Consider the following 13200-nt stretch of genomic DNA (forward strand, 5'->3'; position numbering starts at 1 on the left):
TAGCAGTGGATATTGTCAGGCTGCTTTGATTTTAGCCATTCTGGTCACTGTGTAGGTGATATGTCGTGTGGTTTTAATATGAACTTTTCTAATGACTAACGATGTTAAGCATCTTTTCATGTGCTTATTTGCCATCCTTACAGCTTCTTTGATAAAATATCTATTCAACTTTTCCCTGCATTTATTTTATAGTTTGTGCTTTTTGCATACTATGAAATCTTTGTCCAACCCAAGGTCACAAACATTTTACTTCTAGAAGTTTTATTGTTTTATTCTTTGATCTAGGTCTACAGTTTATTTTAAATAAATTTTTGTGTATGATGCAAAGTAAACTTTAGAGGTTCATTTTCTCCCCATACGGATAACAGTTGTTCCATAACATTTCTCGAAAATACTAATTTTTTCTCCATTTAATTACCTTGACACCTTTGTCAAAAACCAGTTGACCATAGATGTATGAATTTATTTCTGGACTCCATTATCTTCCATTGACCTATTTATCTATCCTTATACCAATAACACAGTCTTCATTACTAAAGCTTGATAGTAATTCTTGAAATCAGGTTGTCCTCCAACTTTATTTTTCTTTTTCAGAATTGTTTTGACAAATACAGTATATTAAAAGGTAATACATAGGGATCAAATAGAGTTTGTTCCAGGAATATTAGGTTCATACAACATTCAAAAATCTATCAATATAATTCACCTTCTCATCTCAGCAAACAAAAAAAGAAAAAATCATGTGATCGTCTCCATAGATTCAGAAAAAGCAGTTGGTCAAATTCAATATCCATTCATGATAAAACTCAGCAAAATAGAGAGAAGGGGGCTGCTTCAATGTAATAAAGGGTATTTACAAAAAGCTTTTAGCTAATATCATATTTAATGGTAAAAATCTTCACCCCTAAGAATAAGGCAAGAATATCTTTCTTAATGCCTCTATTCAGCATTGCCCTTAAGATCCTATTCAGCACAATAAGGCAAGAAAAAAGAAGCATACAGATTAGAAATGAACAATAATTATTGTCTTTATTTGAAGATGACTTCATTGTATAGAAAACATCCAAAAAATCTACAAAAAAGCTACTAAAGCCAATGTGTAAATTTAGCACGGTTGCAGAATACATGGTCAGTTAATAAAAATTGTATTTCTACTAGCTGTCAACAACTGGAAATTGAAATTCAAATAATAAGAATTTTAAAAATATGAAATACTTAGGAATATGTTACACAAAATATATGCACAATTGTATGCTGAAAACTATAAAACATTGGTGAGAGTAATTAAAATAAGACCTGAATAATGAAGAGATACATCATGTTAATGAATCAGAACACTCAGTATTGTTATTGGAGAAATGTCAGTTCTCTCCAAGTTGATCTGTAGGTTAAATTCAATCCAATCAAGATCCTAAAGTATTAAAAATATCTTTACAGGAGAGAATTAATTGAGTCTATAATGGCAAAGGTGAAAAGCGAAGTTTTTTTTTTTAAATAGAAATTAATAAGCTAATTCTAAAATAATTTCAGAAAATTCTTTCACCTCTGAGAGAAAATAAACATACAAGTCACATTTTATTTTAAGTTGTGATAACTAATATTTATTTAGTATAATGTTAGGTTATTTTAAAGCATTTTATTTGTATTAACTCATTTAATCCTTACAACAATGCTATGAGGTACTGTTATTATTCCCATTTACAAGATGAGGAAACTGAGGCATGGAAAAGTTAAATGACTAAGGCTGAATTACAGCCTAGGCTGGCTCTAGATCCTGTGCTCTGAACCACTACCTCAGGTTGCCTTTCCTTTTTCATTTTTTTTTCAAAGTACTAACACTGAACTTTGTTTTGCATAAGGCTGATATTATGATCTATGATATTGCTTCATTTAACTCGAAGTTTAAATAGATAAGATGTAGTCAGTTACTGTTCCCATTGCTGTGTGCGTGGTGGGTGTTAGGGAGTGGTTGGTGAAGACATGCAGAATGGTTAGGAATCACATTAGAATTCTATTTACATGTTTGTTTCGTATGGCAATTGTTTGTCACCTTTAAAAGGATACTGTTTGTTAAATGTATCTTTATAAGAAAAGTTGGAGTAACATTGGGTCTATAATGGCAAAAGCATACTTTTCATAATTTACATATAATATTAATTAGCATAAGTGATATGATAACTATATTTTCCAAACTAAAACCCACGGATTGTGTGCCTTTTTAGATGTGATAGACAGCCTATGAGTTATATAGACTGTAAAAATTTTGAATTTCCAGGCCATAAAATGATTTTTTAGTCTGTCATCAGAATCACATCTGGAGCTTTTTAAAAACTACTTATTAGTGTCCCTCTTCCCCATTTTGGTTCAGTGGGCAGTTATAAGTTAGAAAGCTCTATAGGTAGTTCTGATGTGCATCTTAGTTGAGATCCACTAGTTTATGGAAGCAGTTGAATAGAATATCTAAGATTTGGACCATCTCAAAAAAATCCAGACTCTGTGATCATCAAGTTTAATAAAGGCAGAATTCTTAATTCGTTTTTTTTTTTTAGTTCTTTTATTTATTTTTGGCTGTGTTGGGTCTTCGTCGCTGTGCACGGGTTTTCTCTGCTTGCGGCATGCGGGGGCTACTCTTCGTTGTGATGCGCGGGCTTCTCATTGTGGTTGCTTCTCTTGTTGCGGAGCATGGGCTCTAGGCACGTGGGCTTCAGTAGTTGTGGCACATGGGCTCAGTAGTTGTGGTGCACAGGCTCAGTAGATGTGGTGCACGGGCTTAGTTGCTCCGCGGCATGTGGGATCTTCCCAGACCAGGACTTGAACCCGTGTCCCCTGCATTGGTAGGCAGATTCTTAACCACTGCGCCACCAGGGAAGCCCAGAATTCTTAGTTCTTATAAATAGTTACCAGTTCAACAGACATCTGAAACTGTTCTTCCTTACCCAAGTACTTTTCCCCTTTCCATTTTCTTGTATCTTTCTTTCCTTCCTCCCTCCCTCCCTCCCTTCCTTCCTTCCTGTCACATTCAGTTGTGCCTCAGCTCTGAAATTCTATGATTGACTCCACAACTACTCCACTTGTGCCCCCTTACACATATAGACTTTAAAGTTATTCTGGAACAGCTTCTAAAATTATTGAAATATTACGTTTAGGCATTTCCAGTCTCACTTCTGTGCTGAAGTTTAATTAAAGTTCTGAGGTTTTCAGAAGTAACATGTCTCAGGTTTTCAGATGAGAAGTATAAAGGTCCTTGTTGGGCTTCCCTGATGGCGCAGTGGTTGAGAATCTACCTGCCAATGCAGGGGACACGGGTTTGAGCCCTGGTCTGGGAAGATCCCACATGCCACGGAGCAACTAGGCCCGTGAGCCACAACTACTGAGCCCGCGCGTTTGGAGCCTGTGCTCCGCAACAGAGAGGCTGCGACAGTGAGAGGCCCGCGCACCATGATGAAGAGTGGCCCCCACTCACCACAACTAGAGAAAGCCCTCGCACAGAAACGAAGACCCAACACAGCCAAAAATAAATAAATTTTTCTTTTTAAAAAAAGGTCCTTGTTATGTTAGACTGACTGAGAGTAACAGAATAGCTTCAAAAGTAAAATTACCAGTGCCTCCTCTCTTAAGAACCATAGGAAATTTGAACTGAGAAGATGTAGAGATTATCTAGTGTAGGCTGTTATTTTCCAAGAAGTAAAATTAAGCTCAGAGAGGAGGACTGACTTGCCCAAGGTAGCATAATTAATTAGGTTATGGATAAATAAATATAAAACTCAAATAATCATATGGTAAAAAAATCAATTGAACTTTTTTCTTTTTATAATTTGAAATTAGAGTTAATGTGTTTACAATAAATATTTGTATTATGTGAGCATTGTAAAAACTTATACATGTTAGTTTTATAGTTTTTTATTAGTTTCTTTTAAAATAATATTGTCATAGTTTAAAAGAAAGAAAATCTTTATCCAGTATCTTAGAGTTATAAAAGGAAGATGGTGTGCCATCAGCTGAATATATTAACCTGCTATATAAATTTCCTTTATGTTAGTGCAATGCAGTTTTTGTTTTGTGGGTGAGAAATAGGAGACTTACAGGAAATGTAGTCAGTCTATAGATATACAGTTGTTTTCCTTCCTTTGCTTATTGTAGAGATTATGAACCTTATAATTTTTATCTTTTCATTCAATTGATTGGAAAATAATTGAGCAGATTATTTTTGAGTTCTTTTTTTTTAAGTTCCTCATTCTTTTTCTTATGTTGCATCGGTGATGTATCTTTAATAAACTTCTGTTTGTTTGTTTTCTCTTTGATGAATGTCAGTTAAAGAGAAATTGACTGCGGATCCAGACAGTGAAATAGCTACAACCAGCCTGAGGGTTTCTCTACTATGTCCAGTAAGTGTTAACTAATATTTGCTCTCCAGGAGGCTTAATATACATTTTCTTTGGTTATTAAGTATTTCCAGTATTTAACAAGTTCTGTTAAATTGAAACATGCCCACTTGTTTGTTAGAGTTTATGAAAAGTAAAAGACATCATGTAGTCTTAGTATTTGAAATCTAAACAAATATATGTCTATAAAAATTTTCTACTCTTAGTAAGTTATATTTAAATATTGCTTGTGGTTATTAAATGCCTTTCTCTCAGACTTAAGTGTAAAATCTCCACATAATGCATTTTATTATCTTAGTATATTTATTAAAATTTCATTTTTTAAAATAGTATACTTCTGAATAAAAATCTGGCCATGATTATTCACACATTCAATTTAACCATTTTGCCAACAATGACTATTAACAACAATTAAAAACTATTCTGTTTAGCCTGAATAATTGAATTGGTTATGCATATAAAAATCAACTAGAAATGTTTTTAAACCAGAAAATGAGATCAATTTCAGTCATTTCTACAAAATAAACATAAGGCTCAAGACATACCGAATGATTAAACTGGTAGTGGAAAAGTTTCCAAAAATGTGTTAAGGTTTATTTCTTAACTAGTTTGATGTCAGGTCCACCAACAGTAGGAATGGTAGTTGAATGATGCTTTCATACAAAAATATGTGAAAAACAGAGTAAATTACTTTGATATTTTGATTGCCTTTTCTGTAATTAATCAAATTAATCATATTTAAATTGGGGGACAAAGTATGGAAAATAAGAGGACTCAGCTCTTTCCTGATTTGCCAGGATTGTTCAGGCAAGCCTGATATTGAAAGCTTTTAATATTGGAATCCTGCTAATCTGAGATGAAGTTATTTATTCTTAAACAAAAAATTTAAACAAAAAGTAAGTGTTATTTGTCTTATATCTTAGTCTTTTATAATTTATAAAACCTCAAACAATATGAAAAAGTCATTAGCTCATGAAGTAGTTTATAATAGAGTACTTTGCATAGCTGTTTAAAAAAAATCTTTTTTGTTTTATAATTGCTAAGAGAACTCCTGTTCACTATTAAACGTCTATAAAGTACAGAAAAAAATACAGCGAAGTTAATAAAAATCACCAAATGTATAATTTTGTATATATTCTTCTATCTTTTTATTCCTTACTGTATAGCCAGTCATTTTTATAGGGAAAGTATTTTGACTCCAGGCTTTTTATATTATTACTTTAAATTGTTAAATTCTTTCCCAAATATATAATGCAGTCATTGACAGAACTAAAGGGAGAAATAGGCAGCAATATAATAATAGTAGTAGACTTCCATACCCCGCTTTTGGTTATAGATAGAACAGCCAGACAGATGGTCAATAAGGAAACAAAGGACTTAAACAACACTGTATGCCAATTGGACCTAACAGATACATACAGAATACTGCACCCAACAAAGCAGAATACACATTCTTCTCAGAACACACAGAACATTCTCCAAGACAGAGCACATGTTAGGCTACAAAACAAGTCTTAATAAATTTAAGATTAAAATCATTATGAAGTATCTTCTCTGATCACAGTGTGATGAAACTAGAAATCAGTAACAGGAGGAAAACAGGAAAATCCACAAACGTGGAAATTAAACAATACATTCTTAAACAACCAGTGAGTCAAAGAAGAAATCACAAGGGAATTTAGAAAATATCTGAAGACAAATGAAAATAAAAATACAATATACCAAAACTTACAGGATGCAGCAGAAGAGGGAAGTTTATAGGAGTAAATGCTTACATTAAAAAAGAAGAAAGATCGCAGATCAACAACCTAATCTTATACCTCAAGAAACTAAAAAAAGAAAAACAAACTAAACCCAAAGTCAGCAGAAGGAAGGAAAATAGAGAGATTAGAGCAGAGATAAATGAAATAGAGAATAGAAAAACAGTCCAAAAAAATCACGAGACCAAGAGTTGGGTTTTTGAAAAGATCAACAAAATTGACAAATCCTTAGCTAGACTAAGAAAAAAAGAGGGAAGTCTCAAATAGCTAAAATTAGAAATGAAAGAGGAGGCATTATAACTGATGTCACAGAAATTAAAAAGATTATAAGACACTACTGTGCCAACAAATTGGATAACATAGAAGTGGATAAATTAGAAACACATAACCTACCAAGACTGAATCACGGAGAAATAAGAAATCTGAACAGACTTATAACTAGTGAGGAGATTGAAGTGGCAATGAAAAATGCCCCAACAAAGAAAAGCCTAGGACCCTATGGCTTCATTGGAGAATGCTACCAAACATTTAAAGAAGAATTAACACCAATCCTTTTCAAACTCTTACAAAGAGTTGAAGAAAGAATACTCCTGAACTCATTCTGTAAGGCTAGCATTACTGATCCCAAAACCACACAAGGACACAACAAGACAAGACAAAATGAAACAAAAAAACCTGAGAAAACTACATACCAGTATTCCTGAGGAATATTGATGCAAAAACCGTAAACAAAATACTAGCAAACCGAATTCACCAGCACGTTAGAATGATCATACACCAGACCAAGTGGGATTCATAGCTGGAATGTAAGGCTGGTTCAGCATACAAAAATAAATCATTGTAATATACCACATTAACAAAATGAAGGACAGAAACCACATAATCATCTCAATCAATGCAGAAAAAAAAACTTGACAAAAACATTTGACAAAATTCAACACCATTTCATGATAAAAACACTCAGCAAACTAGAAATAGAAGGAAGCTTCCTCAACATAATAAAAGCCATATATGAAAAGCCCACAATGAACATCATACTCAATGTGGAAAGACTTGAAAGCTTTTCCTCTAAGGCCAAGAACAAGGCAAGGATGCCCACTGTCACCACTGCTGTTCAGCATAGCACTGGAAGTTCTAGCCAGAGCAATTAGACAAGGAGGAAAAAAAAGATTGGAAAGGAAGAAGTAAAATAATCTCTGTTTGCAGATGACATGATCTTTTATGTAGAAAACACCAAAGATTCCACAAAAAAACCCAAAACAAACCTGTTTGAATTGAATTCAACAAAGTTGCAGGATACAAAATCAACAGTCAAAAATTAGTTGCATTTCTATACACTAACAGTGACCAAACTGAAAAGGAAACTACGAAAACAGTCCCATTTACTATAGCATCAAAAAGGATAAAATATTTAGGAATAAGCTCAACCAAGGAGATTGAAAACTATAAAACATAACAAAAAAGAATTCAGAGAAGATAGAAATAAATGGAGAGATATCCCATAATTATGGATTAGAAGACTTAATATTGTTAAAATGTGCATACTACTCAAAGTGATCTGCAGATTCAGTGTAGTTCCTATCAAATCCCAATAGCATTTTTTTGCAGAAATACAAAAAAAAAAATCCTTAAATTTCTGTGGAATCCCAAGGGACTCTTGAGTAGCCAAAACAATCTTAATGAGAACAAAGTTCCAGCCCTCACACTCCCTGTTTTCAAAACATCCTACAAAGCAGTAGTAATTAAGATGGTGTGGTACTGACAGAAAGGTAGATAATATAGACCAATGGAACAAAATAGCCCAGAAACAATATGGTCAAATGCCTTTCTACAGGAGTGCCAAGACTATATAATGGGAAAAAGATGGTCTCTTTAGACAGATGGCATTGGGAAAACTGAATATTCACATGCAAAATAATGAAGTTGGACCCTTACTTTACACCATATGTAAAAATTAACTCAAAATGGATTAAAGATCAAAACCGTAAGACCTTAAACTGTTACGCTCTTAGAAGAAACATGGGGGAAGGGCTTCAGTTGAATGTGGCAGTGACTTCTTGGATATGACACCAAAAGCAGAGGCGAGCGACAAAAGCAAAGACAGACCAATGGGAATACACCCGTTGGTCTTAAAAACTTAAAACCTTTTCTTGCCAGAGGAAACAGTTAACAGAGTGAAAAGACAACCTAGGGAATGGGAGAAAATAATTTGAGAATTTTATACCTGATAAGGGGTTAATATCCAGAATATATAAGGAACTTCTGCAACCCAACAACAACAACAAAACAACCTGATTAAACATAGGCAAAGGACTTGAATAGACATTTCTCCAAAGAAGGTATACAGATGGCTGACAAGCACATGAAAAGATTAACATCGCTAATCATTAAGGAAATGCGTATCAGAATCACATGAGATATCACTTCACACCCATCAGGATGGCGCCTATCAAAAAAATCAGAAGATGACAAGTTTCAGTGAGGATGCCACAGACACTGGAACCCGTGTAGACTGTTGGTGGGAATGTAAAAGGCAGCCATTATGGAAAAACAGTATGGAGGTTCCTCAAAAAGTTAAAAATAGAATTAACATATGATCTGTCAATTCTTCTGGGTATATATCTAAAAGAATTCAAAGCGGGCTTCCCTGGTGGCGCAGTGGTTGAGAGTCCGCCTGCCGATGCAGGGGACATGGGTTCGTGCCCCGGTCCGGGAAGATCCCACATGCCGCGGAGCGGCTGGGCCCGTGAGCCATGGCTGCTAAGCCTGCGCGTCCGGAGATGGAGCCTGTGCTCTGCAACGGGAGAGACCACAACAGTGAGAAGCCCGCATATTGCAAAAAAAAAAAAAAAAAAGAATTCAAAGCAAGATCTTGAAATAATTTGCATACCCACTTTCATCACATTATTCACAATAGCCAAAGGGTGGAAGCAACCCAAATGTCCATCAAGAGATGAACAAATACGGTATAAATACATACAATAGAATATAATGTATGGAACATGAAAAAAGAAGGAAATCCTGTCATATGCCATGTGGATAAACCTTGAGAACATTACAATAAGCAAAATAAGCCAGTCACAAAAGCATAAATACCGTATGATTCCACTCATGAAGTATATAAAGTAGTCAAAATCATGGAAGCAGAAAGTAGAAAGATGGATCCAAGGGCTGGGGGAGGGCAAATTGGTGTAGAGTTTCAGTGTTGCTAGATGAAAAAGTTCTAGAGATCGCTTGTACAACAGTGTGAATATACTTAGCATTACTGAATTGTACACTTTAAGATGGTTAAGGTGGTAGGTTTAATGTTAATGTTTTTACCACAATAAAAAATATTGGCCAGGGGGACATGGGGTGGATTCTTAAGTAATCAGATGTTATAACAGACTATGGTGTAAAGGAATGTGGTATTTTTTAACATTTAGAAAAATGGTTCACAGACCAGCTAAGTAGAGGGTGGGAAGAAGACAAAGTTTTTTTTTAAGGTATATACCTCTCATACCCTCTTTCCTCCAAACACCTATTTATCCACCTTCCCCCTTGACATGATTCCTTGCCGCCCCATTCCATTATAAAACACCAGTTCAGAGAACATGAGAAATTTAGGAATGTGCAAAAGCTTCATTTTCCATTCAAATCACTGGAAGGAGTCTTGTTTTTCTGCAGTCTCATTTTAAAAGTGTTTACAGTTGTACTAATATATATGATGTTTATATTATTTAACATTTATATGAAGCATTTATTCATATAAATAAGGACTACAATATAAATCTTGATGTTCTTATTTATATAACTAGTTTTGAATTTCATAGTTCAGGTGATCTTTATATTATTAGAAAATGTTAATCATGTTTTGCTTGTTACACCTCTTAATTTAATCGGTGAGCTTTAAATTCTTCTTTCTATATCCCCTTGCTCCTTCCTTTTTAATTTGAGCAGTTACAGCAGTTCATTTTAAATTGACTTATGCTTTCAAAATTCAGATTATAGGAAAAACAACTATATATATAACCCATAATTATAATACTTTTATGGATTTCTATTTGGCCAAAAGGACAATCCCTTTACAATAATTCTGGAACAGTAAGACAATATATTTTAGGTATGTTTCTACTCTAAAAAGTAAAACTTCGTAATGGCAACTCATCTATATATCAAATTTATAGAATAATAAAAGAGATTTGTTCCCTTTGAAATATGTAAATATGATGTCTGACTGTGCATTTGAATTACCCTTGTTGTGATATACACAGCTCAAAATAAATGAGTTTCTGGGTTTTGTGTGCTGTTTAGCTAAAGGCAGTGAAAATAATTAAAGATGTTTTTGCTCTTTGGGAATTTTTCAGTTCTAATTTATTAAAAATAGAGCTGGAAGAATGTTTGTGAACCTGCTTTGTGAGATACTCCCTAGACCTGTAAATTCGAATGCAAATCACTTGGAGTTGATAGAAAAAAAAAATAAACTCCTTGGAAATTTATTCATGAAATACTTACCATAATGATGATGATGAAAAAGTTATAAAATTCTCAATATCACACTACTTTCTTTTTATAAGGAAAAAGTACATATATTATTGATGTTTTGGGGGTCCTTTGGTATAAGCTGGTTTGAACTTATATCTAAGTAGGGTATTTTCTCTTGAAGTATCATCAGTTACTATTATGTTATAGTAAGGTTAATGGCATTAGAAAACGTATTTGCTAGTTGTTTTCTAAGTGTTTATTTGCGAATGATGCAAATATCCACCCCATCCTATAAAGGGAAAAGGGGGATTTGTAATTACAGGATGAAGATGTTCAAAGCTCAGCTTCTTTTCTGAAGTTAGAGAATTCAGTGTCCATTCATAAATAAGTATTTAGAATTTAGTGATTGTTTTTAAAAATCAGGAGTATGAGGGTCATATAACAATTACTTTGTAATTCTTTGAAGCAAGACATCTGTGTGATGGCTAATAAACTGCATTTGAAATTGAACTTATGCTTTCGTATACTTATTTGTAAACGTCCTTCCTGTGCCATTCATGTAGCAGTGTTCCTTAAAAATTCTGTAGGTAAACTTGTCAGTGTGGCTGATCATATAAGGGCTTGAGAGTTGCTCTCCCAACGAAAAGATGAACTGACAGCTGGAAATTATAGGGCTAAAGTTATGTGAGGTGACGGTCTTTGGAGAATAACTGCTTTTCATAGTATAAGTTCTACAGCCTATGGCTTGGATTCTTAAACAATCTTTGTTTCTTCTTTTTTTTTTGTAACATCTTTATTGGGGTATAATTGCTTTACAATGGTGTGTTAGTTTCTGCTTTATAACAAAGTGAATCAGTTATACATATACATATGTTCCCATATCTCTTCCCTCTTGCATCTCCCTCCCTCCCACCCTCCCTATCCCACCCCTCCAGGTGGTCACAAAGCACCGAGCCAATATCCCTGTGCCGTGCAGCTGCTTCCCACTAGCTATCTACCTTAAGTTTGTTAGTGTATATATGTCCATGCCTCTCTCTCGCCCTGTCACAGCTCACCCTTCCCCCTCCCCATATCCTCAAGTCCGTTCTCCAGTATGTCTGTGTCTTTATTCCTGTCTTACCCCTAGGATCTTCATGACATTTTTTTTTCTTAAATTCCATATATATGTGTTAGCATACGGTATTTGTCTTTCTCTTTCTGACTTACTTCACTCTGTATGACAGACTCTAGGTCTATCCACCTCATTACAAATAGCTCAATTTCGTTTCTTTTTATGGCTGAGTAATATTCCATTGTGTATATGTGCCACATCTTCTTTATCCATTCATCCAATGATGGGCACTTAGGTTGTTTCCATCTCCGGGCTATTGTAAATAGAGCTGCAATGAACATTTTGGTACATGACTCTTTTTGAATTTTGGTTTTCTCAGGGTATATGCCCAGTAGTGGGATTGCTGGGTCATATGGTAGTTCTATTTGGAGTTTTTTAAGGAACCTCCATACTGTTCTCCACAGTGGCTGAACCAATTCACATTCTCACCAGCAGTGCAAGAGTGTTCCCTTTTCTCCACACCCTCTCCAGCATTTATCGTTTCTAGATTTTTTGATGATGGCCATTCTGACTGGTGTGAGATGATATCTCATCGTAGTTTTGATTTGCATTTCTCTAATGATTAATGATGTTGCGCATTCTTTCATGTGTTTGTTGGCAGTCTGTATATCTTCTTTGGAGAAATGTCTATTTAGGTCTTCTGCCCATTTTTGGATTGGGTTGTTTGTTTTTTTGTTATTGAGCTGCATGAGCTGCTTGTAAATTTTGGAGATTAATCCTTTGTCGGTTGCTTCATTTGCAAATATTTTCTCCCACTCTGAGGGTTGTCTTTTGGTCTTGTTTATGGTTTCCTTTGCTGTGCAAAAGCTTTTAAGTTTCATTAGGTCCCATTTGTTTATTTTTGTTTTTATTTCCATTTCTCTAGGAGGTGGGTCAAAAAGGATCTTGCTGTGATTTATGTCATAGAGTGTTCTGCCTATGTTTTCCTCTAAGAGTTTAATAGTATCTGGCCTTACATTTAGGTCTTTAATCCATTTTGAGCTTATTTTTGTGTATGATGTTAGGGAGTGATCTAATCTCATACTTCTACGTGTAGCTGTCCTGTTTTCCCAGCACCACTTACTGAAGAGGCTGTCCTTTCTCCACTGTACATTCCTGCCTCCTTTATCAAAGATAAGGTGACCATATGTGCGTGGGTTTATCTCTGGGCTTTCTGTCCTGTTCCATTGATCTATATTTCTGTTTTTGTGCCAGTACCATACTGTCTTTTTTGTGTGTGTGTGGTTTTTTTTTTTTCATCTTTATTGGAGCATAATTGCTTTACAATGGTGTGTTAGTTTCTGCTTTATAACAAAGTGAATCAGTTATACATATACATATGTTTCCATATCTCTTCCCCTCTTGCGTCTCCCTCCCTCCCTCCCACCTTCCCTATCCCACCCCTCCAGGCGATCACAAAGCACTGAGCTGATCTCCCTGTGTCTTGATTACTGTAGCTTTATAGTATAGTCTGAAGTCAGGGAGCCTGATTCCTCCAGCTCCG

General features: G+C 34.7%; 1 protein-coding gene across 2 annotated transcripts in view; it reads left to right on the forward strand.

Annotated features, from left to right (window-relative positions):
• PIAS1 (protein inhibitor of activated STAT 1) overlaps positions 1-13200 on the forward strand; it is a 121529-nt gene that overhangs the window by 92308 nt on the left and 16021 nt on the right. For both annotated transcript variants that reach the window (XM_082649229.1, XM_082649230.1), the window contains exon 8: positions 4312-4385. In XM_082649229.1, coding sequence (XP_082505355.1) covers positions 4312-4385 — 74 coding nt within the window. The remainder of the gene's footprint in view (positions 1-4311; positions 4386-13200) is intronic.

Source organism: Grampus griseus, assembly GCF_964374135.1.
Source record: "Grampus griseus genome assembly, chromosome: 2".
Lineage (NCBI taxonomy): Eukaryota > Metazoa > Chordata > Mammalia > Artiodactyla > Delphinidae > Grampus > Grampus griseus.